Source organism: Cyprinodon tularosa, unplaced genomic scaffold (genome assembly GCF_016077235.1).
Source record: "Cyprinodon tularosa strain WSP-4 unplaced genomic scaffold, ASM1607723v1 ctg280, whole genome shotgun sequence".
NCBI lineage: Eukaryota > Metazoa > Chordata > Actinopteri > Cyprinodontiformes > Cyprinodontidae > Cyprinodon > Cyprinodon tularosa.
Window position 1 is genome coordinate 141,629 of NW_024038986.1, and position 24,375 is coordinate 166,003.

The following is a 24,375-nucleotide window of genomic DNA, read 5'->3' on the forward strand; positions in this document are numbered from 1 at the left end:
TTAGCTCTTCTGAATTGTTGGGTCTGGTGTATTGCATCTTCTTCTTCACAATACCCCATAGATTTTCTATGGGGTTAAGGTCAGGAGAGTTTGCTGGCCAATTAAGAACAGGGATACCATGGTCCTTCAACCAGGTACTGGTAGCTTTGGCACTGTGTGCAGGTGCCAAGTCCTGTTGGAAAATGAAATCTGCATCTCCAAAAAGTTGGTCAGCTGCAGGAAGCATGAAGTGCTCTAAAACTTCCTGGTATGTGGCTGCGTTGACCCTGGACCTCAGAAAACACAATGGACCAACACCAGCAGATGACATGGCACCCCAAACCATCACTGACTGTGGAAACTTTACACTGGACTTCAAGCAACGTGGATGAAGTGCCTCTCTTCTTTTCCTCCAGACTCTGGGACCTTGATTTCCAAAGGAAATGCAAAATTTACTTTCATCAGAGAACATGACTTTGGACCACCCACCAGCAGTCCAGTCCTGTTTCTCTTTAGACGCTTCTGACGCTGTCTGTGGTTCAAGAGTGGCTTGACACAAGGAATGCGACAGCAGAAACCCATGTCTTTCATACGTCTGTGTGTGGTGGTTCTTGAAGCACTCACTCCAGCTGCAGTCCACTCTTTGTGAATCTCCCCCACATTTTTGAAGGGGTTTTGTTTCACAATCCTCTCCAGGGTGCGGTTATCTCTCTTGCTTGTACACTTTTTTCGACCACATCTTTTCCTTCCCTTCGCCTCTCTATTAATGTGCTTGGACACTGAGCTCTGTGAACAGCCAGCCTCTTTAGCGATGACCTTTTGTGTCTTGCCCTCCTTGTGCAAGGTGTCGATGGTCGTCTTTTGGACAACTGTCAAGTCAGCAGTCTTCCCCATGATTGTGTAGCCTATAGAACTAGACTGAAAGACCATTTAAAGGCTTTTGCAGGTGGTTTGAGTTAATTAGCTGATTAGAGTGTGGCACCAGGGGCCATCAATTTTGAACCTTTTCACAATATTCTAATTTTCTGATATGATGAATTTGAGATTTTCATTTGTTGTCATTTGTAATCATCAAAATTAAACAAAATAAACATCTGAAATATATGAGTTTGTATGTAATGTATGAATATAATATACAAGTTTCACTTTTTAAATGGAATTACTGAAATCAATCTACTTTTTCATGATATTCTAATTTTATGACCAGCACCTGTATAAAACCTAATTCTTACTAGAATAATTGTTTTTTTTACTTTCTAAAATTCAGTTTCGGCTACAAAGATGTAATTTAGAAAATGTGTTATTACAGTTCAGTCTAGGAGTGTCTTATTTTAGTGATCTACAAATGGAACAGAGTTAAATAAATGTAAAAACGGCCTGCCATAGCCCAATTCATACATACCTATGCATTAACTGGAGCCCTTTTCCATCATCCTCTCCTTTGCAGCTGTAGCGCCGTTTCTGTCTTCTAAACACATTCTTTTTTTTTTCATTTCTGCATTAAATCTGCAGTTCCAGTGGGGTGAAATAGACACTTCCTGTTGCCCGTTGTCATGGTGACTCGTGGAATCGGTGCTCCAGTAATATTGGCTTTTCATACTCGTTATGCACGAGCTAAACTCTGAGTGGATCTGAGTTAAACTAATTCATAGCGTAAAGCCAAAAACCACATTCCAGACTTTAGGCTAGATTAATTCTAGTTGCGGATTTGAACCTGACTTTATTAAACCTGCTTCATGAAACGGAGCCCTGGTGTGCTACTGCACCTCATGGGACAGCTGGTCTTGGTTTCGCTCATCATGTGACCTTTGAAGATATGAGCTGGCATCTGCTGATGGTGTGGATACATACGAACATGCAAATCTTGAGGTTGTTTGTTTTTTTAATCCTTTTTATATAAATATATTTTTTCTATTTTATTTCATCACATAAAAAGAAAAAAGACAGAATTACAAGAATGCAACTAAACACGTAGAAAGCCCCCCAGCGTGGGGAGGTGAATGCTTCTGTACATTTATCTCATATTCACAAACATCCATGCAGAGATATTAGGGGACCGGCGGCTTCCTTTGCTTTATTGAAGCTCCGCTAAATGTCCTCCAGACCTTTTATCGCGTGTTTAGATGTAAACTAATACACAGCTCTCTAACCGTCACGGTTTTCTCTCCCAGATTTGTCCATTTAGCTCAAATCCAGAAGTTTCACTCTGTGGAGAGAATAAAAGAAAATAACATTCACCTAATAAATGCGGCGCCGGAGCAGTCTTCCTTAATTTATTTTTATCCTCACACAATCAGGACTATAAAAGAGCACTGGCATGAGGACAGGATTGGCCACATCATCGTGCACGCCAAGTCTGACTGGAAACAAACCATAACGTACTGGTGACCTGCGCACCAGCAACACTCTAAAGGACAACATGCAGAACAAACTAGAAAAAATAAAGGGATCCAAAGAGTGATCTGGATGAACTGATTGAATTGATTCAGTTTTTACAAGAAATCAATCGATCTAAATAAAGAAGAAAGAAAACAGGATATTATTTTACCGGCAGTTTTTAAAAAAAAAGAAGAAAGGACTGATCCTTGTTGGACGGTTCTAGATCAGAAACATCCCGCCGATCCAAAGTCCAGACGGACGGTTCTAGATCAGAAACACCCCGCCGATCCAAAGTCCAGACGGACGGTTCTAGATCAGAAACACCCCGCCGATCCAAAGTCCAGACGGACGGTTCTAGATCAGAAACACCCCGCCGATCCAAAGTCCAGACGGACGGTTCTAGATCAGAAACACCCCGCCGATCCAAAGTCCAGACGGACGGTTCTAGATCAGAAACACCCCGCCGATCCAAAGTCCAGACGGACGGTTCTAGATCAGAAACACCCCTCCGATCCAAAGTCCAGACGGACGGTTCTAGATCAGAAACATCCCGCCGGTCCAAAGTCCAGACGGACGGTTCTAGATCAGAAACACCCCGCCGATCCAAAGTCCAGACGGACGGTTCTAGATCAGAAACATCCCGCCGATCCAAAGTCCAGACGGGCGGTTCTAGATCAGAAACATCCCCCCGATCCAAAGTCCAGACGGACGGTTCTAGATCAGAAACATCCCGCCGATCCAAAGTCCAGACGGACGGTTCTAGATCAGAAACATCCCTCCGATCCAAAGTCCAGACGGACGGTTCTAGATCAGAAACATCCCGCCGGTCCAAAGTCCAGACGGACGGTTCTAGATCAGAAACACCCCGCCGATCCAAGGTCCAGACGGACGGTTCTAGATCAGAAACACCCCGCCGATCCAAAGTCCAGACGGACGGTTCTAGATCAGAAACACCCCGCCGATCCAAAGTCCAGACGGACGGTTCTTGATCAGAAACACCCCGCCGATCCAAAGTCCAGACGGACGGTTCTAGATCAGAAACACCCCGCCGATCCAAAGTCCAGACGGACGGTTCTAGATCAGAAACACCCCGCCGATCCAAAGTCCAGACGGACGGTTCTAGATCAGAAACACCCCGCCGATCCAAAGTCCAGACGGACGGTTCTAGATCAGAAACATCCCTCCGATCCAAAGTCCAGACGGACGGTTCTAGATCAGAAACATCCCGCCGATCCAAAGTCCAGACGGACGGTTCTAGATCAGAAACATCCCGCCGATCCAAAGTCCAGACGGACGGTTCTAGATCAGAAACATCCCGCCGATCCAAAGTCCAGACGGGCGGTTCTAGTTCAGAAACATCCCTCCGATCCAAAGTCCAGACGGACGGTTCTAGATCAGAAACATCCCGCCGATCCAAAGTCCAGACGGGCGGTTCTAGATCAGAAACATCCCCCCGATCCAAAGTCCAGACGGACGGTTCTAGATCAGAAACATCCCGCCGATCCAAAGTCCAGACGGACGGTTCTAGATCAGAAACATCCCGCCGATCCAAAGTCCAGACGGACGGTTCTAGATCAGAAACATCCCGCCGATCCAAAGTCCAGACGGACGGTTCTAGATCAGAAACATCCCTCCGATCCAAAGTCCAGACGGACGGTTCTAGATCAGAAACATCCCGCCGGTCCAAAGTCCAGACGGACGGTTCTAGATCAGAAACATCCCGCCGATCCAAAGTCCAGACGGACGGTTCTAGATCAGAAACATCCCGCCGGTCCAAAGTCCAGACGGACGGTTCTAGATCAGAAACATCCCGCCGATCCAAAGTCCAGATGCTCCAGCAGCGGGGGATTTCAACAATTCTAAAAATCTGCCTAAAATATTTACACCAAAACAGGAAATGGAGGTTTGGTTTGCATGTCATTTCTGAGGAGAACGGCGCCACCTGTGGACGGCGAACAGATTGATTCTCAGTCTGGAATAAAACAAAAAATTAAAAACATAAAACAAATGATCCTTTTTAAAACTGCGGGGGAACAAAACTCACAAAACATGTCTTAAAATACTGCCTCATCACAACACAAGCTGGAGGTGTTTGATTAAAAAAACTGATTCAACTGTACGGCTTTAAAAAAGTTCTCTGCAGCGGTCGGTCAGAACAGGTACTTTCTGCAGGAGTCGGACCCACACCGACACTCCACCCGGATCCTTTTCTTTGGAGACGACGGGAGGCCGGCTAGACTGAAACTGGAGTCCATTTTGGTGCTTTCTGTGTCCACTGGGTCAACTGGGAAACAAAAACATTCAGATTTTATTTTCCCTCCATGAAAGCACCCAGTGTTGCATTAGAGGGAGGAAGGCTTACTCTGCATCTTGTAGTCGAAGGTGAGCTCTTCCCCGGCTCGGATGGCCCGCGTGGAAAACAGAGCGATTCTGGGGAGCCTCTCATCGATGTTATCGATGAACACATTGAAGACCTGCAGGTTCGGGTTACACTGCGAAAACAAAACAAGCCTTTCAGGATAAAGTGTAGAGCAAGAAGAAAAACGTTCAGTGATGCAGTTTAAGAATCCTTAAAAACCAAAAAACACATTCAGTCGTACGAGGGCGATATGAACACCGCTAGCTGTTAGCTGAGCGGCTAGCGGGAAATCATTCAACCTTTGACCTCCGTTTTAAAGGACACTAAATACAGCTAAGTTGTTGTTTGCAGAAACGGCTGCATGGTTGGAGAGATTCTCACAATCACCTGAAAAGCAGCAGCGAAGGAGAGGCGCTTTAGGAAGCAACTCAACCTCCTGGAGTCGCCTAGCCGGTCTCCAGACCTGGACCCAATAAAACTAGATGCACATTCCCTCCTGGTGTCCTGGAGTCACTTTCATGATAGTTACGCTGCTCAGTCTAAATCAGCCCTTAATTATTAATATCACCATCATCAAGGTCCAGCAGGACCTCCTAGCTGATGCTCCATCTGAACCCTGAGATCCTCCAGCAGAGCCCAAGCTTCAGCCAGATGTCTGTCCAAATGTGGGATTGTCTTCAGAAGTCCTCACACCCCATAGATCTATATTAAGAATTATAATAAAAAAAAAAAAAAAAAATTAAAGTGAATGAAGTCATAATTTAGTGTATTTAGGAGCTTCTGCTTTTCTTGGGTTTTTAGAAACCAAGTGTGAAACAGTTAGCTGAGCAAAATATCCAGCATTAAGCCCCTGATCTCAATGGTGGCTCGCCCATAGAGGGCGCTGCCCCAACCAATGACCTTGATCAAGACACTGAAAAATAAAAATGTAATTTAAATTTTTCAGATGTGCAAGTTAAATATTAAATCTTGACGAGTAAAGCTGGTTAGTTCGTCGTCGAACTGCTCACGCATTTAAACCCTGGAGCCTAAAACTCTTTGGACATTGACTGTTTAAAGGTTGTCCATCCGCAGGAGAGCTCTGGGTGAAGGAGAGCTCTGGGTGAAGGAGAGCTATGGGTGAAGGAGAGCTCTGGGTGAAGGAGAGCTCTGGGTGAAGGAGAGCTATGGGTGAAGGAGAGCACTGGGTGAAGGAGAGCTGTACCCAGAGCTAACAGGAAGTGTTGTCACAGTGGTAGTGCGGCTGATTGACGGGTCGAGTCGTGAAAGTTCAGCTCTTTAAAGCAAACTCACCAATAGAAGCTGGAGGTGAAACCGTTTGGACCTGATCAGCTGAACATCAAAATGTGAGACGGTTCACTTTGTCTTTCTCCAGGAGCTACTAACTAATAGCTTTTCCATTATTTAAACTGGTCAATTACTTTTTTAGATTTTTTAAAACAATGTTGAACCATAAAGAACAGATTTAGCTTCACAAAGCCTCAGAAGGGCGAGACTAATGGAAGGAAAGTAAACCTGGGCATGAAATGATGTTTCTGTTTTTATAATGTTTTTTGTTGTTGGCATTCATATAAATATACTGGTGTGATAACTTAACATACGTTTGATTGGCTTTTGGTTTATGTCTACTTTGAATTTATAGCCCCCCCAGAGAAAACTCCACCAGCCGTCGCCGGCCTGATATCACATTTTTTCTCTCACACATTTAAGCTTTTCCAACCTGAAAAGGTCAAGGTTAACTATTCATTTTCATGTATTCATTCATTTATAGTGAAACTTTGATGCTGCTGAAGAACCATGAAGAACTGTTTCCTTATTCTGGTAGTAAACTGTGAGTTTTCCACTTCTGTAAATGAATGAACGACGGCTTTCTGCGGTAAATTAGGGAGAAATCAGCTTTCAAAGTTTTGTTCCTTTCACTTTAGAAAAAACTTGGTTTAGTAAAAGCTGTTAATTTAAATAACTTTGAATAGCTAGCTACAATACCTCCCCCAAATGTAAAGATGTGATTGTGGTATTTGTTTGTATTTAACAGTTTTGTACGGTGGCCCTGAAGTGCAAACTGCAACTACAAATCTAAAAGCGCAACTACATTAAGGAAAACACAACTACATTAACCTACTGGAAAAGGTAGGTACCAGTGGAAAACATGAGACATCGCTGATTGGACGACGGCGCTGTTTGACCCTTGAACCGGAAGTTGCGTCTTCTGAACAGTCCAGCTTCTTATAAGTGTGTCTTCAGTGTACGCAAACTAACCGAAATTTCGTGATTAGTCTTGAGCATATCCAGTATCACCTCGTACGTATGTCCTGATTCAAAATATTCCTGGATAACGGCACCTATGTTTGGGGCGCCGACAATATCCATGTTTTCAAAAGCCGCAGCAGGCAGAATGACTTTTTGTTTTTCTTAATGTAGTTGCACTTTGCTTTATGTAGTTTTCTTTTCCTTAATGTAGTTTTGTTTTCCTCAATGTAGTTGCGCTTTGCTTTATGTAGTTTTGTTTTCCTTAATGTAGTTGCGCTTTGCTTTATGTAGTTTTGTTTTCCTCAATGTAGTTGCGCTTTGCTTTATGTAGTTTTGTTTTCCTCAATGTAGTTGCGCTTTGCTTTATGTAGTTTTGTTTTCCTCAATGTAGTTGCGCTTTGCTTTATGTAGTTTTCTTTTCCTTAATGTAGTTTTGTTTTCCTCAATGAAGTTGCGCTTTGCTTTATGTAGTTTTGTTTTCCTCAATGTAGTTTTGTTTTCCTCAATGTAGTTGCGCTTTGCTTTATGTAGTTTTGTTTTCCTCAATGTAGTTTTGTTTTCCTCAATGTAGTTGCGCTTTGCTTTATGTAGTTTTGTTTTCCTTAATGTAGTTGCGCTTTGCTTTATGTAGTTTTGTTTTCCTTAATGTAGTTGCGCTTTGCTTTATGTAGTTTTGTTTTCCTTAATGTAGTTGCGCTTTGCTTTATGTAGTTTTGTTTTCCTCAATGTAGTTGCGCTTTGCTTTATGTAGTTTTGTTTTCCTCAATGTAGTTGCGCTTTGCTTTATGTAGTTTTGTTTTCCTCAATGTAGTTGCACTTTGCTTTATGTAGTTTTGTTTTCCTCAATGTAGTTGCGCTTTGCTTTATGTAGTTTTGTTTTCCTCAATGTAGTTGCGCTTTGCTTTATGTAGTTTTGTTTTCCTTATTGTAGTTGCGCTTTGCTTTATGTAGTTTTGTTTTCCTCAATGTAGTTTTGTTTTCCTCAATGTAGTTGCGCTTTGCTTTATGTAGTTTTCTTTTCCTTAATGTAGTTTTGTTTTCCTCAATGTAGTTGCGCTTTGCTTTATGTAGTTTTGTTTTCCTTAATGTAGTTTTGTTTTCCTCAATGTAGTTGCGCTTCGCTTTATGTAGTTTTGTTTTCCTTAATGTAGTTTTGTTTTCCTCAATGTAGTTGCGCTTCGCTTTATGTAGTTTTGTTTTCCTTAATGTAGTTTTGTTTTCCTCAATGTAGTTGCGCTTTGCTTTATGTAGTTTTGTTTTCCTCAATGTAGTTTTGTTTTCCTCAATGTAGTTGCGCTTTGCTTTATGTAGTTTTGTTTTCCTCAATGTAGTTTTGTTTTCCTCAATGTAGTTGCGCTTTGCTTTATGTAGTTTTGTTTTCCTCAATGTAGTTTTGTTTTCCTCAATGTAGTTGCGCTTTGCTTTATGTAGTTTTGTTTTCCTTAATGTAGTTGCGCTTTGCTTTATGTAGTTTTGTTTTTCTTAATGTAGTTGCGCTTTGCTTTATGTAGTTTTGTTTTCCTCAATGTAGTTGCGCTTTGCTTTATGTAGTTTTGTTTTCCTCAATGTAGTTGCGCTTTGCTTTATGTAGTTTTGTTTTCCTCAATGTAGCTGCGCTTCGCTTTATGTAGTTTTGTTTTCCTCAATGTAGTTTTGTTTTCCTCAATGTAGTTGCGCTTTGCTTTATGTAGTTTTGTTTTTCTTAATGTAGTTGCGCTTTGCTTTATGTAGTTTTGTTTTCCTCAATGTAGTTGCGCTTTGCTTTATGTAGTTTTGTTTTCCTCAATGTAGTTGCGCTTTGCTTTATGTAGTTTTGTTTTCCTCAATGTAGTTGCGCTTTGCTTTATGTAGTTTTGTTTTTCTTAATGTAGTTGCGCTTTGCTTTATGTAGTTTTGTTTTCCTCAATGTAGTTGCGCTTTGCTTTATGTAGTTTTGTTTTCCTCAATGTAGTTGCGCTTTGCTTTATGTAGTTTTGTTTTCCTCAATGTAGTTGCGCTTTGCTTTATGTAGTTTTGTTTTTCTTAATTTAGTTTTGTTTTTCTTAATGTAGTTGCGCTTTGCTTTATGTAGTTTTGTTTTCCTTAATGTAGTTGCGCTTTGCTTTATGTAGTTTTGTTTTCCTTAATGTAGTTGCGCTTTGCTTTATGTAGTTTTGTTTTTCTTAATGTAGTTGCGCTTTGCTTTATGTAGTTTTGTTTTCCTCAATGTAGTTGCGCTTTGCTTTATGTAGTTTTGTTTTCCTCAATGTAGTTGCGCTTTGCTTTATGTAGTTTTGTTTTCCTCAATGTAGTTGCGCTTTGCTTTATGTAGTTTTGTTTTTCTTAATGTAGTTGCGCTTTGCTTTATGTAGTTTTGTTTTTCTTAATGTAGTTGCGCTTTGCTTTATGTAGTTTTGTTTTCCTCAATGTAGTTGCGCTTTGCTTTATGTAGTTTTGTTTTTCTTAATGTAGTTGCGCTTTGCTTTATGTAGTTTTGTTTTCCTCAATGTAGTTGCGCTTTGCTTTATGTAGTTTTGTTTTTCTTAATGTAGTTGCGCTTTGCTTTATGTAGTTTTGTTTTCCTCAATGTAGTTGCGCTTTGCTTTATGTAGTTTTGTTTTCCTCAATGTAGTTGCGCTTTGCTTTATGTAGTTTTGTTTTTCTTAATTTAGTTTTGTTTTTCTTAATGTAGTTGCGCTTTGCTTTATGTAGTTTTGTTTTTCTTAATGTAGTTGCGCTTTGCTTTATGTAGTTTTGTTTTTCTTAATGTAGTTGCGATTTCCTTAATGTAGTTGCGCTTTTAGATTTGTAGTTGCAGTTAGCACTTCAGGGCCACCGTAGTTTTGTACTGTTATTCATTCTTTTTATATTAAAAAGGTAAAGACAGTTTCCAATTATAGAAACGTCTAAAACTGTAATCTAAAGGTCATCATGTGAGGTCATAAAGGTGATAAAATAACCCAAATATAAAAAACATTTTTCCAATGAAACTGAATCAAATCCTCCAAACCAACTTTCCCTTCCTGTTAAATCAGAATTAAACTTAATAAAAATAAAAATGAGGCTCATTTTAGTTTCTTAGTTTAGGTTCAATTAACACCTCATACATGATAAATAATTCAAAACCTGAAAAGAAGAAAACATTTTCCATACGATTTTCAAAAACAGCAGTAAATCTAAATTCTTCAATCTTTCTGCAGCAGAGATGAAGTTTCGTTTGAGAGGAGAACCACAATCAGCCCAAGAAGACGATTGAAGCTGAAGGTTAGATCTGCAGACCTTCCTGCATCAGGATCAGAGAACAGGAACCAAACTAAAGCTTCCAGATTCATTATTTGGTTCAGTGTCTCCTTATCTCACCTGAAGGTCGTTAGCTGCGCATTCAGACACCACAGCTACTTCATATGGCGTCACATCAAAACACCTACCAGCAAAATAAACATACAACCTGTCAAAACCCTTATTCATTCACACGAGGAGAAAATCAGTCCGAGGCCAGAGCCTCTTCTGAGAGCGCAGTCGTCCTCGTGAGGCGCATGGGAGGAGCCGCTGCGCACGCAGAGCCATTTTCTCCTCTCGGAGCGGCTGTTTTCAACCCATGTGTGATTTTGTTGTACGTTGGTAGATAAACCATGCACAGAAGTAGTTTAACTTGCATGTGAGGATGTTTATTTTGCTGGCGGGCATTTGCCATGACTTCAGCTCCCTCTGACTCACAGAAGGACCATCAAACATGGCGGTGAACAGAGGCTTACGCTGTGATTGACGAAGTGGGAAATGTTCCCTATGTGAGCTGCATCCACAGTGTACACATCCTCCACATAATCCAGGTCGAAGAGGTAAGTAGAGCCCTGCCGGTCGTAGAAATGGCCTCTTCTCTCCGCCTCGTCCGTCGTTATGATCTGAGGAAAACAAAGAAATGGATTTAAATGTTCTGTGTTAAAGGAAAACATTTGATTCTGCTAGATAATCTGAACTGAACATGAAGAAAGCTGCAGATCCAGTGTTTGGATCAAACAGGAATCCCTGATGAGCCTAATAACTTCATGCTTGGTGTTTGTCTTATGAACAATCAGCTGTGGGACCTTCTATAGACAATGGAATCCTTTCCTAAACATGTCCACCTAACTGAATTTAGGATCAATTGAAGCTGTAGAAAAGTCTAAAGGTCTGGTTATCCTCCAGCAGCACTGGGTCGCAGTCAGCTTGTCGCATATATTTTTGATTTATACTAGGGATGCACGATATAATCGGCCCCCTATCGGTATCGGCCCGTATCGGCCTTAAAACTGAATATTCGGCCACCCCACCGATATTTAACCTGATATTTGATCAGCAGAGTTTCTAAAGTCTAAAAAAAATAAAAATAAATACTACTTCTTCCTCCTCAAAAACTTCTTTTTTACAGACTTAAAAACTTCTAAAGACGAGGGAAAAAATATTGATACATTAAAATATCACAATATCTTCATATGCTGATATATTGCCATTTAAAAACACCATATCAATCTCTTTTTTGACATATTTTTATATGTTGATGTATTGACGCGGTATCGATCTATTTTACTAACAAAATCTCACAAGAATTTGCAAAATATCACGAGAGTTTGTAACAGAACGATGAAATTTCACGAGATTTTGAAAGTAAAATAGATCGATACCGCGTTTTTAAAAATCAATTTGATATCAGCATATGAAAATATATTTGAGTTTATTATTTTTCAAAGTGTCAGAAATGGATAACAAAACTGCTATTTTCAATGACTACTTCTTTTTGTCTAGCTTTAACATCTGTATCGATATCGGTTATCGGCTACATGAGTTTTAAAATATCGGCATATCGGATATCGGCCAAAATCCCAATATCGTGCATCCCTAATTTATACCCAATATTGAAGCATGGTTTGCACTATGTTATTCCAGGCTACAAAGCCAGAGGCCCAATCAGAAACTAGCTGTGGGTCTGGATCATTGAGGCGGTGAGGAAGTGGGGGAAAGTTTGTGCGACAATGGAGGGACATGAGGGCCAAAAAGAGCGGGGATCCAGGTGGAAAAAGGGTCCCAGCGTTCTCGCGCACCTCGCTCTTCCAGCTGCTCCATCTTCACCAGTCGTTTTCCACAATGGCGGTCAGACAAACAAAACAATCCGGTAAGGAACCAAACAGGAAATACGCATAGTGTAGAGTGGATGTAGAATTGACCAATCAGATTGGTCTGATTGGTCAATCTATATACATGCGTCAAGCTCACTGCGACATACTGCTGCGAGAGGATAACCAGCCCTTAACTAGCTTAAAAGCAGCACTGCTCATGGTTTCGTTTATTCCCCTTCACAGGTTGATCATTGTGTTGATGGGGTTGCTAGTTTTCTGCGTTCTGCCTTAAGCAACGAAGCTCCTTTGAAAATGAAAAACTTTAAAAATAGAAAGCTGGCTCCCTGGTTTAATGCAAAGCTGCAAATTCTGATCTACCTCGCACTTTTTAGGTTGCTGTAATAAAGAAATAAACATTTAAAAAAGCAAGAACTTTATTGATCTAACAATGGAAAAATTCACCTCTGGATTTAACTCATCCCACTGTGCAGTGCAGTGTGGGGTAAAGGGTCTTACTCAGGGACCCAGATTAGAGGCTGTGGGAGTTCGAACCGGGGACTTGCAACCTTCTCAGAGCACAAGCGCACTCCTCTAAGCACTGAGCAAACATTCCCCCTAAACCTTTACTTCAGAAACTGTCTCTTGACCCAGATGACTTGGTCAATTATAGACCTATATCCAATCTTCCTTTCTTATCAAAAATTCTTGGGAAAGTAGTTGCCAAACAAGTTTGCGATCACTTCCCCCATAATGAACTTTTTGAAGAGTTTCAGTCTGGCTTTAGAGCTCATCATAGCACTGAAACAGCTCTGGTGAAAGTTACTAATGATATTCTCATGGCCTCAGATAATGGACTTGTATCTGTGCTCGTCCTGTTGGATCTTAGTGCTGCATTTGATACAGTTGAACATGATATTCTTTTAGAAAGACTTGAATATTTTTGTTGGAATTAAAGGAACAGCACTAGACTGGTTTAAATCTGATCTATCTAATCGAATTCACGTTGTTCATTTTAATGATAGATCTTCCTCATGCTCAAAGGTTATCTGTGGAGTACCACAGGGATCAGTGCTAGGACCAATTCTCTTTACTTTATACATGCTCCCAATCGGTAGAATTATTAGACAGCATGGGATTAATTTTCACTGTTATGCTGATGATACCCAGCTATATCTGTCTATAAATCCAGATGAAGCTAACCCATTACATAGATTACAGGCATGTCTGAAGACATAAAAACCTGGATGACTCTTAACTTTCTGCTTCTGAATGCAGACAAAACAGAAGTTATAGTCTTCGGACCAGAGTCTTTGAAAAAGAAGCTGATTAGTCGGTCACTTCATTTGGATGGGATTAAAGGAATAGTACACCGAAAACATGATTAGCCTTCATTTTCTACTCACCCCCATGCAGAACAACACTCTGGAGTACTTTTTTGATATCTCAAATGCATCTGGAGATCTGGGAGGCTTCTTGCTGTCTGCTGACATTCAAATAATGGAGGTCTATGGTGCCCGAGGCAGAAAGGTCCATAAAAGTCCACAAAAAACGTGTCAATATTCCTCCATACTGCTCGTCCAATGTATTCCAAGTGTCCTGAGTGGGTAGCATCCATAATTTACTCGAAACAAAGTCATTTAGAATGTTTTTAGAGCATAAACAGTAGTGTATAGGATTTCCTAAAAGCGCGTTCACGAGTCTACGGAAACCGCGGCAGACCAAACCAGATGAAAGTGCGCATTCAGCTCGGCAAAGAACTCATGCTCTTCCTCAACACTGAAGTCCTCAGACATTTTTCTTTCGTTGTTTCTTTCTTTGCACAGGTAAACAGCACATTTCTTCTTCTACGCTTTCATTATCGGCAGAGCAGACGCTGAATGCGCACTTTCATCTGGTTTGGTCTGCCGGCTTCCGTAGCGTCATGAACGCGCAGGTGCGCGCTTTCAGGAAATCCTATACACTACTGTTTATGCTCTAAAAACATTCTAAATGACTTCGTTTCGAGTAAATTCTGGATGCTACCCACTCAGGACACTTGGAATACATTGGACGAGCAGTATGGAGGAATATTGACACGTTTTTTGTGGACTTTTATGGACCTTTCTGCCTCGGGCGCCGTAGACCTCCATTATTTGAATGTCAGCAGACAGCAAGAAGCCTCCCAGATCTCCAGATGCATTTGAGATATCAAAAAAGTACTCCAGAGTGTTGTTCAGCATGGGGGTGAGTAGAAAATGAAGGCTAATCATGTTTTGGGTGTACTATTCCTTTAAACTGATTTCAGATAATAAAGTAAAAAATCTTGGTGTTATTTTTGATCAGGACCTGTCATTTAAATCCCATATCAAAGAGGTTTCTAGAATTTCCTTCTTTCATCTGAGGAATATTGCAAAAATGAGAAATCTCTTGTCCAGGGGTGATGCTGAGAAACTAGTCCATGCATTTGTTACTTCAAGGCTGGATTATTGTAATTCTTTACTATCAGGAAGTCCACAAACTGTAGTTAAAAGCCTTCAGCTGATCCAAAATGCTGCAGCCAGAGTTCTGATGAAAATGAAAAAGAGAGATCATATCTCTCCTATCCTGGCTTCTCTTCATTGGCTTCCTGTTAAATCCAGAATAGAATTGAAAATCCTCCTTCTCACATATAAAGCCTTAAATGGCCAAGCTCCATCTGATATCAGAGATCTGATTGTTCCTTATGTTCCTAACAGAGCACTTCGCTCTCAATCTGCAGGTTTACTAGTGGTTCCTAGAATTTCTAAAAGTAGAATGGGAGGCAGATCTTTTAGTTATCAGGCTCCTCTCCTGTGGAACCAACTACCAGTTTTAGTCCGTGAGGCAGACACCCTGTCTACTTTTAAGGCTAGGCTTAAAACTTTCCTTTTTGATAAAGCTTCTAGTTAGAGTGGCTCAGTTTATCCTGAGCTATCTCTATAGTTCTGCTGCTATAGGCTTAGACTGCTGGAGGACATAGGGACCCCTTTTTCATCATTCTGCTTCATTCTATCTCTATTCTCCCACTCTACAGAATCTATTAGTTCAATCTCTAACGTTCTGCTCTCTCTGCTTTTTCTCATAGTAGCTTCATCTGGTCTGTTCCTGTTTGGCTGTGACTCCATCCTGGAGAGAAATATCAGCTGTGCTGCTGCCATCAACACCTTTGTTTCTAGATGTTAGAGCTTGGCTTGTTTTCCAGTGTAGTCCTGTTTCTCTGACTGTGACTAACTGGATGTGCTCTCTTCATCCTCTGACATGGGAGCTGGCTCGGAGCTCGTCTGCCTGGCTGTGTGTTTCCTGGACGGGGCCGCCTGTGGAGCTGGTTGACAGTTGCCTTTTGTATCTATGCTTCTTTTTCTATGTCTGCTTCTGTCTCCTTGAACGCCAGTGGGCCTCAGCAGATGGCCGCTCACACTGAGCCTGGTTCTGCTGGAGGTTTCTTCCTGTTCAAAGGGAGTTTTTCCTCTCCACTGTGATGTGATACTTTAAAATGTTTATTGACCTGGTAGAGGTGGTTAATATCTGATGCTTTGTTCAGACAGCAAGAGCTGGAAGCATCAAAGAAGCTTCTGCTGCTTCATCTTTGATCCACATTAAGGTCAGCCGTCCAGTAAAGTGAGTCCAGATGCTTCTGCTGCTCCTGTGTTCGATGCCAGAGAGCAGCTTTGCTATATTAGCTGTGATCAGCGGGTAAAAAGTAGTTAGAATCTATGTTGAAGTGAGAAAGTCCTCCTGAAAACATGGTCTGTGCAGTCAGTTCATCCAGATTACCATCCTGCCTTCAAAGATTATTTCTCTGTGGGAGCCACTCAGACCCCCACATACCTGCGGTGCGCTGTCACTGGGAATCCCCAGCAGCAGCTGCCTCAGGCCCGGGAGCCTCTTGGGGGTTTTCCCCTACTGTTGGTGGCGGCTGGAAGTAGATGTTAGCGTTTTTCAGGTCTGTGCTACAAACTGCTAGCCTGACGTAGTCCTACTCAATTCTAGTCAGAATATGAGTCTGATGCTGCTCCATAGAGCTGTGATTATGGGGCGTGTTTTGAACGAACCAGGAAAAAAAATGCCTCTGCACTCAATTGGATAGACCTACAACCAATAAGAGCAATGGAGTGCGTGACGTATGTTAAGCCAGGCATAGTTGTTGTCCACAAAAATCAAAGCGTGCAGTTTCACGCCTAGAATAAGAAGATGAGCCTTGATCGCGTTTCTCTGTTCCTCTTTTAAAATTAATTTGCTGTCGATATCTTCTAGAACAGACCTAATAGCAGAATCTACACACCTAAACTCTCCAGCGGCAGCCATTGTTGTTGTCACCCAAGCACGCATTGGTCACGTGGTTGATTACGTTACACTTGATCATCTGTCCATCATCGTATAAAGCCCGCCCTGACAATTTGATTGGATCGCCTGACAGTGGGCGATAATACTCGCGCTACTATGGAGCAATGCCAGACCGAACTTCCCCGAACTCAAACCTTGTGGGCGGGACTAAGTTCAGACTGGCACCCAGGCTAACAAACTGCAGGCAGCAGGATAATAAAAGCCAACATATTCTGCCGGCGGGTTTCTACATTTGAAGTTAATTTAGGCGTTAATAAACTGTTTCAGAGGAGTGATCATAGCGCTCTGCATCAGCAATGCTGTGCCTGACTCCCTGCCAGCTCCCAGATCAGCTCTGATTGGTTGATGTCGCGTGTCGTGCAGGAAAAGTTAAACTTTTCCAACTCCAGCAGCAGGAGCAGCGCCTTAGATGTTCATGAGGCGCTGCTCCTGCTGCTGGAAACACGTTGCAGGACCTTTTGATGCGCGTCAACTATAGATTTTGTTTTTATATGTTTCATGCAAAAATGCAGTGTTTTGGTTTTATATCAGTTTGATCAAGAGTCTGTGACAAGATTTAGAGTTTTTTCTAACAGTTCAGCCGTCTGATGGCGGTGGGGAGGACGCAGTTGCAAAATCTGCTGGACAAAAGAAGGTTTTTGGTGGCAGCAGATCAAGCTTCATGTCTGTTAGGAAGTTTGTTGGTGGTGGGCGTGAACGCAGGGAGGATCCATCACTCACCTTCTGGCTCACCCTATGATGGGGATGAAGTTTGGAGGAGAACTGACGGTTTCCTCCTGTGAACCCCCTTTATACCAAAACGCTGCCAATACGCCATTATACAGTAGCTGGACGTTAGAAACATGTTCAGCGCTCGTCTGGAACACGGCAGATACCTTGATATGCGTTGGAGAGAAGTTCTGGATAAGTTACGCAGAAGTTACTCAGAGGTTTAGGATCAGCTAGACGCCACGACTGATGAGGAAATGACACTGAACAGATGTCAACCATCAGATAACTGACCTGGAACTGATGGACCACGGATGGCAGACGCTGGCATACGGCGGGAAATTTAGAGCATGTTCAAAATTGATGTATTCGCCATATGTCGACGTGTTCTAGAGTACTTCAGCGTGTTTCAGAGGACTTCAGCGTACTCATAACTTATACAAAACGTGCCCATAACTTCTGCCAGCGTTTTTGCCAGATGTTTCATACGTCGGCGTTCGCTGGTCTAAGTTGTTAATGTGTGACAGGAGCTTTAGACAGAAAACTTTTAACCTTTAATAAGACTGAATGATCTGGCTGAACTATCTCTATAAGTTGACCTGAGATGATGATACATGATGTGAATAGGAGCTACAGAAATAAACTGAATAGAATTGAAGTTTAATCTAAAACCTGGTTCCAGATTCTAGCTCTATTTGAACTAAACCTTCTGTTTTAAACGTCTTTGTTTCGTTTCATTCTCAATTTCCTGCTAAACAGACCCACACATCTCTGCATCACCAATTCTAAACAATTCTGATAGTTGCACAAAAACTCGATACCTAAACCATTTTTCATTTTCAAATGGAAATGAATCATTAAGTATAAGGAGGAATTTTTCTCCAAACTAAAAACGATTTGATTTAAAATCAGTACTTTTTAATCCAGTTTGATCTAACTGGATTGCTGGTATTAAAAACATTTTTTCTGCTCTTTCCTGAATAACGACAAATACAAATGTCAGTCACTTCATACAATTCAATTAATAAAATCAGAGATCAAGTTTGATCTTTGATTTTATAAATTGATCTTAATGTGAATCAATTCAGAATTTTTTAATTTTTATTTTTGCAGTGGCAATCAGCAAAAATGGCTTTTTAAACAAAAAACTTTTTTTATATAGTTGGTGAAGTTGAACTTATAGAGATTAGATTGAATTTAATCTTCATCTGTTTTTGACATAAACCTTCAGGGTAGGGATGCACGATATCGGGATTTTGGCCGATATCCGATATGCCGATATTTTAAAATTCCTGTAGCCGATAACCGATATCGATACCGATGTTAAAGCTGGACAAAAATAAGTAGTCATTGAAAATAGCAGTTTTGTTATCCATTTCTGACACTTTGAAAAATAATGAACTCAAATATATTTTCATATGCTGATATCAAATAGATTTTTAAAAACGCGGTATCGATCTATTTTACTTTCAAAATCTCGTGAAATTTCATCGTTCTGTTACAAACTCTCGTGATATTTTGCAAATTATTGTGAGATTTTGTTAGTAAAATAGATCGATACGCGTCAATATATCAACATATAAAAATATGGCAAAATTTCGTGAATTTTCGGGGGATTTCGTAGCATAACGATGACATATAGCAATATTTCATTAGTAAAAGAGATTGATATGGTGTTTTTAAATGGCAATATATCAGCATATGAAGATATTGGGATATTTTATTGTATCAATATTTTTTCCCTCGTCTTTAGAAGTTTTTAAGTCTGTAAAAAGGAAGTTTTTGAGGAAGAAGAAGTAGTATTTTTTTTTTTTTTTTAGACTTTAGAAACTCAGAAGCTGATCAAATATCGGGTTAAATATCGGTGGGGTGGCCGATGTCCGATATTCAGTTTTAAGGCCGATACCGATAGGGGGCTGATTATATCGTGCATCCCTAACAGAAATAGTTTCTAAAGGAGACATAATGGAACCATTTTTCAATAAAGCTCCCCTTATAGAAAACTAAGATATAGATTAAAAATATGTTCACCTGTAAACTCTTTATATCTCATTTAAAACTGTTTATTAAGCATTTAACTTATGATGAATCCTAGAAATTGTGTTGAATAATGATTGTGCTTAATTCAATTCTATTCAGTTTATTTCTATAGCTCCAATTCACATCATGTCATCTCAGGTCACTTTATAGAGACAATTCAACCAGATCATCCAGTCAGATTGATTCAAAGTTTTCTATCTAAGGAAAACCAGCTGATTGCATCGACTCATTGACTCTTCAGCAATCCCTCACACTAAGCATGCTTGTAGCGACAGTGGAGAGGAAAAACTCCCTTTGAACAGGAAGAAACCTCCAGCAGAACCAGGCTCAGTGTGAGCGGCCATCTGCTGAGGCCCACTGGGGTTCAAGGAGACAGAAGCAGACATAGAAAAAGAAGCATAGAAGCAAGCTCCAACATCTAGAAACAAAGGTGTTAATGGCAGCAGCACAGCTGATATTTCTCTCCAGGATGGAGTCACAGCCAAACAGCTTCATTTCATCAGATCAGGTAAGGAGTTATTAATGCAGTCTAAGGTTGATGGTTGATAGAAACATGTGAGCCGGTCTCACCTCTCCCACATACTCCATGACAAACGTGTTCTTCCTGATGTGCTGCAGAGTACGCACGCCCCAGCCCCGGCCGTTCTCCGTCTTAAAGATGCAAAGGTCGAACTGGATCCCTTTCTGCACCACCCTGTTGGAGCAGTCAGGCCCACAGTTGCATCTGGAGTTACACTCGTATATGGGCTGTCCTGGCCGGATGCGAACCTGACCCTTGTCATTGTAGGCCATCCGATGCAGCGAAGCCCCGGGGCAGCAACCGTTCACCGGCTCCTTTAAACAGTCTTTGCATTCACAGCCAACGGCCATCTCATTCAGCACAATGCCGGGGCCCACTTTGTAGTTGTTAATGTAGGTGAAGTGTTTGGGAGGGCCGTCCAGGTCCACCTCGTTTGTGACGAAGATGCGCCCGGGGTGATTGCGAGTCTTGTTTAAATGGTCTTGCCATCGCTGGAGACTCTGGCGATGTTTGGCTTTCTGAACTAACATCAGAGTGACGTCTCGGTCCAACCTTTTGGGGATGCTGCGCTTCCTCAGGCTCTTCAGAACCTGATCCAGGTCCAAGTGGAACAGTTTCATCAGCTTTGGACATTTGAGGTTCCTTTTGGGTTCCCACGTATTATCGGATTCAGGGAAGCCTTTCCATTTAACAAAGTAGAACTCTTCTCCCTGAAAAACAAACAAAACATCTTCAGCGTTTCTTCCCTCAGTCAGACCCTAGCATTCCCCACATGGTCCTTAAACAGAGACGCTTCACATCGTTCCCAATCTGAAGTAGAAATTTTGGTTTATTTACTTCACTGGTTTCCATCTGCAGGCCTCAAAATATTCCATCCTGCAACCTTTAGGTACGATCCTGCTGCAACTCAGCTGAATAAAATGATTAATCCTCTCCACCTCATTCCACCTGGTTGGTTACAGACCTGGAAATTCTATTCAGTTTATTTCTATAGCGCCAATTTACATCATGTCATCTCAGGTCACTTTCCAGTTCACCAGATCATCCAGTCAGATTGATTCAAAGTTTTCTATCTAAGGAAAACCAGCTGATTGCATCGACTCATTGACTCTTCAGCAATCCCTCACACTAAGCATGCTTGTAGCGACAGTGGAGAGGAAAAACTCCCTTTGAACAGGAAGAAACCTCCAGCAGAACCAGGCTCAGTGTGAGCGGCCATCTGCTGAGGCCCACTGGGGTTCAAGGAGACAGAAGCAGACATAGAAAAAGAAGCATAGATACAAAAGGCAACTGTCAACCAGCTCCACAGGCGGCCCCGTCCAGGAAACACACAGCCAGGCAGACGAGCTCCGAGCCAGCTCCCATGTGAGAGGATGAAGAGAGCACATCCAGTTAGTCACAGTCAGAGAAACAGGACTACACTGGAAAACAGGCCGAGCTCCAACATCTAGAAACAAAGGTGTTGATGGCAGCAGCACAGCTGATATTTCTCTCCAGGATGGAGTCACAGCCAAACAGGAACAGACCAGATGAAGCTACTATGAGAAAAAGCAGAGAGAGCAGAATGTTAGAGATCGAACTAACAGATTCTGTAGAGTGGGAGAATAGAGATAGAATGAAGCAGAATGATGGAAAAGGGGTCCCTATGTCGTCCAGCAGTCTAAGCCTATAGCAGCATAACTAGAGAGATAGCTCAGGATAACCTGAGCCACTCTAACTAGAAGCTTTATCAAAAAGGAAAGTTTTAAGCCTAGCCTTAAAAGTAGACAGGGTGTCTGCCTCACGGACTAAAACTGGTAGTTGGTTCCACAGGAGAGGAGCCTGAGAACTAAAAGATCTGCCTCCCATTCTACTTTTAGAAATTCTAGGAACCACTAGTAAACCTGCAGATTGAGAGCGAAGTGCTCTGTTAGGAACATAAGGAACAATCAGATCTCTGATACAGTGGGGGAAATAAGTATTTGAACCCTTTGCTGATTTTGCAGGTTTGCCCACTTACAAAGAATGCAACAATCTACAATTTTAATCATATGTACATTCTAACAGAATCCCAAAGAAAATTCCAGAAATTCACATCATATGAATTTATTAAAATTGATAATCATCTGATGAGGAAAAACAAGTATTTGACCCCCTGGACAAACAGCAAGTATTCTGGCTCCTACAAGCCAGTTAGACTTTTTTTTAAGACACAGCCTCAATCCCAACCAATTATCTAGATCAAATACACCTGCCTCACCTCATTACCTGAATAAAAGACACCTGTCAACACCCAAACAACCAGCATCCCATATCACCACCATGGGCAAGACCAAAGAGCTTTCTACGGACATCAGGGACAAGATTGTTGATCTGCACGAGGCTGGGATGGGCTACAAGAGAATCAGAAACAACTTGGAGAGAAAAGATCAACTGTCGGTGCAGTTATCAGGAAATGGAAGAAGCACCGCACCACAGCCAACCTCCCTGGGTCTGGGCCTCCACACAAGATCTCGCCTGGTGGGGTGTCCCTGATCATGCGAACGGTGAGGAATCATCCCAAAACCAGAAGGGGGGAACTGATGAATCAACTGGAGGCAGCTGGGACCACAATTACAAAAGGAACGGTTGGTAACACACTACACCGTCATGGATTGAAATCCTGCAGCGCACACAAGGTTCCCCTGCTCAAGAAGAAACATGTACAGGCCCACATGAAGGTCGCCATTCACCACCTGGACGACTCAGAAGAGGCGTGGAAGAAGGTGATGTGGTCAGATGAGACCAAAATAGAACTTTATGGCCTCAACTCGTCGTGTTTGGAGGGCAAAGAACGCAGAGTACAACCCAAAGAACACCATCCCCACCGTCAAGCATGGTGGTGGCAACATCATGCTTTGGGGGTGCTTTTCAGCCAAGGGGACGGAACAACTCCACGGTATTGAGGGGAGGATGGACAGGGCAATGTATGGTGGAATTCTGGACCAACATCTCCTTCCCTCAGTGAGAGAGCTGAAGATGGGTGGAGGATGGGTGTTTCAGCACCACAACGACCGTAAGCACTCCGCCAAAGCAACAAAAGAGTGGCTGAAGAAGAAGCACATCAAGGTTCTGGAGTGGCCTAGCCAGTCTCCAAACCTGAATCCAATTGAAAATCTTTGGAGGGAGCTTAAAATTCCAGTTGCCAGGCGACAACCTCAGAACCTGAACGATTTGGAGGCTGTCTGCAGGGAGGAGTGGGCCAAAATCCCTGCCGAAATGTGCACAAACCTTGTCACCAATTATAAAAAAACGTTTGACATCTGTGCTGGCCAATAATGGCTTTTCTACAAAATATTAACATGCTGTTTGTCCAGGGGGTCAAATACTTTTCCTCATCAGATGGTTATCAGTTTTAATAAATTCATATGACGTGAATTTCTGGAATTTTCTTTGGGATTCTTTTGGAATGTACATATGACTAAAATTATAAATCGTTGCATTCTTTGTAAGTGGGCAAACCTGCAAAATCAGAAAGGGGTCAAATACTTATTTCCCCCACTGTATCAGATGGAGCTTGGCCATTCAAGGCTTTATATGTGAGAAGGAGGATTTTAAATTCTATTCTGGATTTAACAGGAAGCCAATGAAGAGAAGCCAGGATAGGAGAGATATGATCTGAATGTTTCCCTTTGGAGAAAAAAAAATGGGTACCTTGATCTTCTTATAGTCGCAGAGAAACTCCACTTCATATTCATTGACATTTGCTCTGTTGATGTTCAGCTCTGTGCAGTAGAGCCTCTCCCCGCGGCAAAGAGCCTCCAGCTCATCCCAGGCCACCTTACAGGGAACACAGCACTCTGCAAATCACAAACATGGATTCAAATGTCGACATATAGAGATATATTAGAATTACAATTAAACATGATTTATTAGGTACTGAATTAACTGCCATCTGATTGGTAATCAAATCCAGTCCCAACCCACATCATTAGTAAAACAGGCCAATCAACTACTTAGAGAATTAATTTAGACAAAAGACTCAAAAAAAAAAAAAAAAATTAAGACATTTTTTCTATATAAATGGTTTTTACGTGTTTGCCAGTAACACTTTAGGTAAACAATCTTTTCAATTCACAAAGTTTAAATGTTTACTAAAATGACCTTTTAAGTTTAGATAAAATGTTTAATCGCTGCAGGCAGATTTTTAATAGAAAAAAGAAGATTTCTAGGATCAATAAAGATCTGCTGGATGTTTGAAGGAGAGATTTAGAAGAAGATGGAGGAAACTTATAAAATATATGAAGGTTTAATGATCAGTTTAATGATTATGGAATATTAAATCAAAGGTTTAATGATCACAGATGAATGATTATTGAATTAAGCTGCTTCGCGCGTTTTAATCTCAGACCTTCCTCCATCCATCATAATCTTCCTCACTCATGATCTCCACCAGCAGCAATAATCCCCATAAATCCCACATTTAAACCGGATCGTAAGGAAACGTGGCGATAGTTTTATGCTTTAGGAGCAAACAGGAAGGCTACGCTCAGCAGCCATTCAACATGGAGAGCAGCATAAAAACAAACATTTCACGGTCTGAGCGAACTAAACCATCCACATTAAAATTAAAAGACTTTCTTTATTTCATTACCTTTCAAACTTTCCGCCATATTTTCCGCATAACCGCCAAAATACTGTAGAGCTCCGCTGGCTGTAGCTCAGCCCCCAGCCGCAGCTCTTACCTGCTCCTGATTGGACGATTCCTG

The 24,375-nt window shown here is 41.5% G+C and overlaps 1 protein-coding gene across 1 annotated transcript; it reads right to left on the bottom strand.

Moving 5' to 3' along the window:
* Positions 1-1,856: 1,856 nt before the first annotated feature.
* On the bottom strand, positions 1,857-24,375 carry LOC119786878 (histone-lysine N-methyltransferase SUV39H1-like). Its single transcript, XM_038290438.1, has 6 exons — positions 24,261-24,375; positions 23,321-23,466; positions 19,699-20,358; positions 10,702-10,848; positions 4,721-4,850; positions 1,857-4,642 (listed from the first exon to the last, which is right to left on the bottom strand). The coding sequence occupies exons 1-6, from the start codon at positions 24,277-24,279 to the stop codon at positions 4,509-4,511; spliced, it is 1,236 nt and encodes a 411-aa protein (XP_038146366.1). The 5' UTR covers positions 24,280-24,375; the 3' UTR covers positions 1,857-4,508.

What these genes read in the sequence shown, in the direction of transcription:
- LOC119786878 (XM_038290438.1), bottom strand. An exon ending in GCGACTATAAGAAGATCAAG is followed by an intron (nt 20,359 to 23,320) that starts GTACCCATTTTT and finishes TTTGTTTTTCAG; the next exon opens with GGAGAAGAGTTCTACTTTGT. An exon ending in TCATGGAGTATGTGGGAGAG is followed by an intron (nt 10,849 to 19,698) that starts GTGAGACCGGCT and finishes TGTTTTCCTCAG; the next exon opens with ATCATAACGACGGACGAGGC.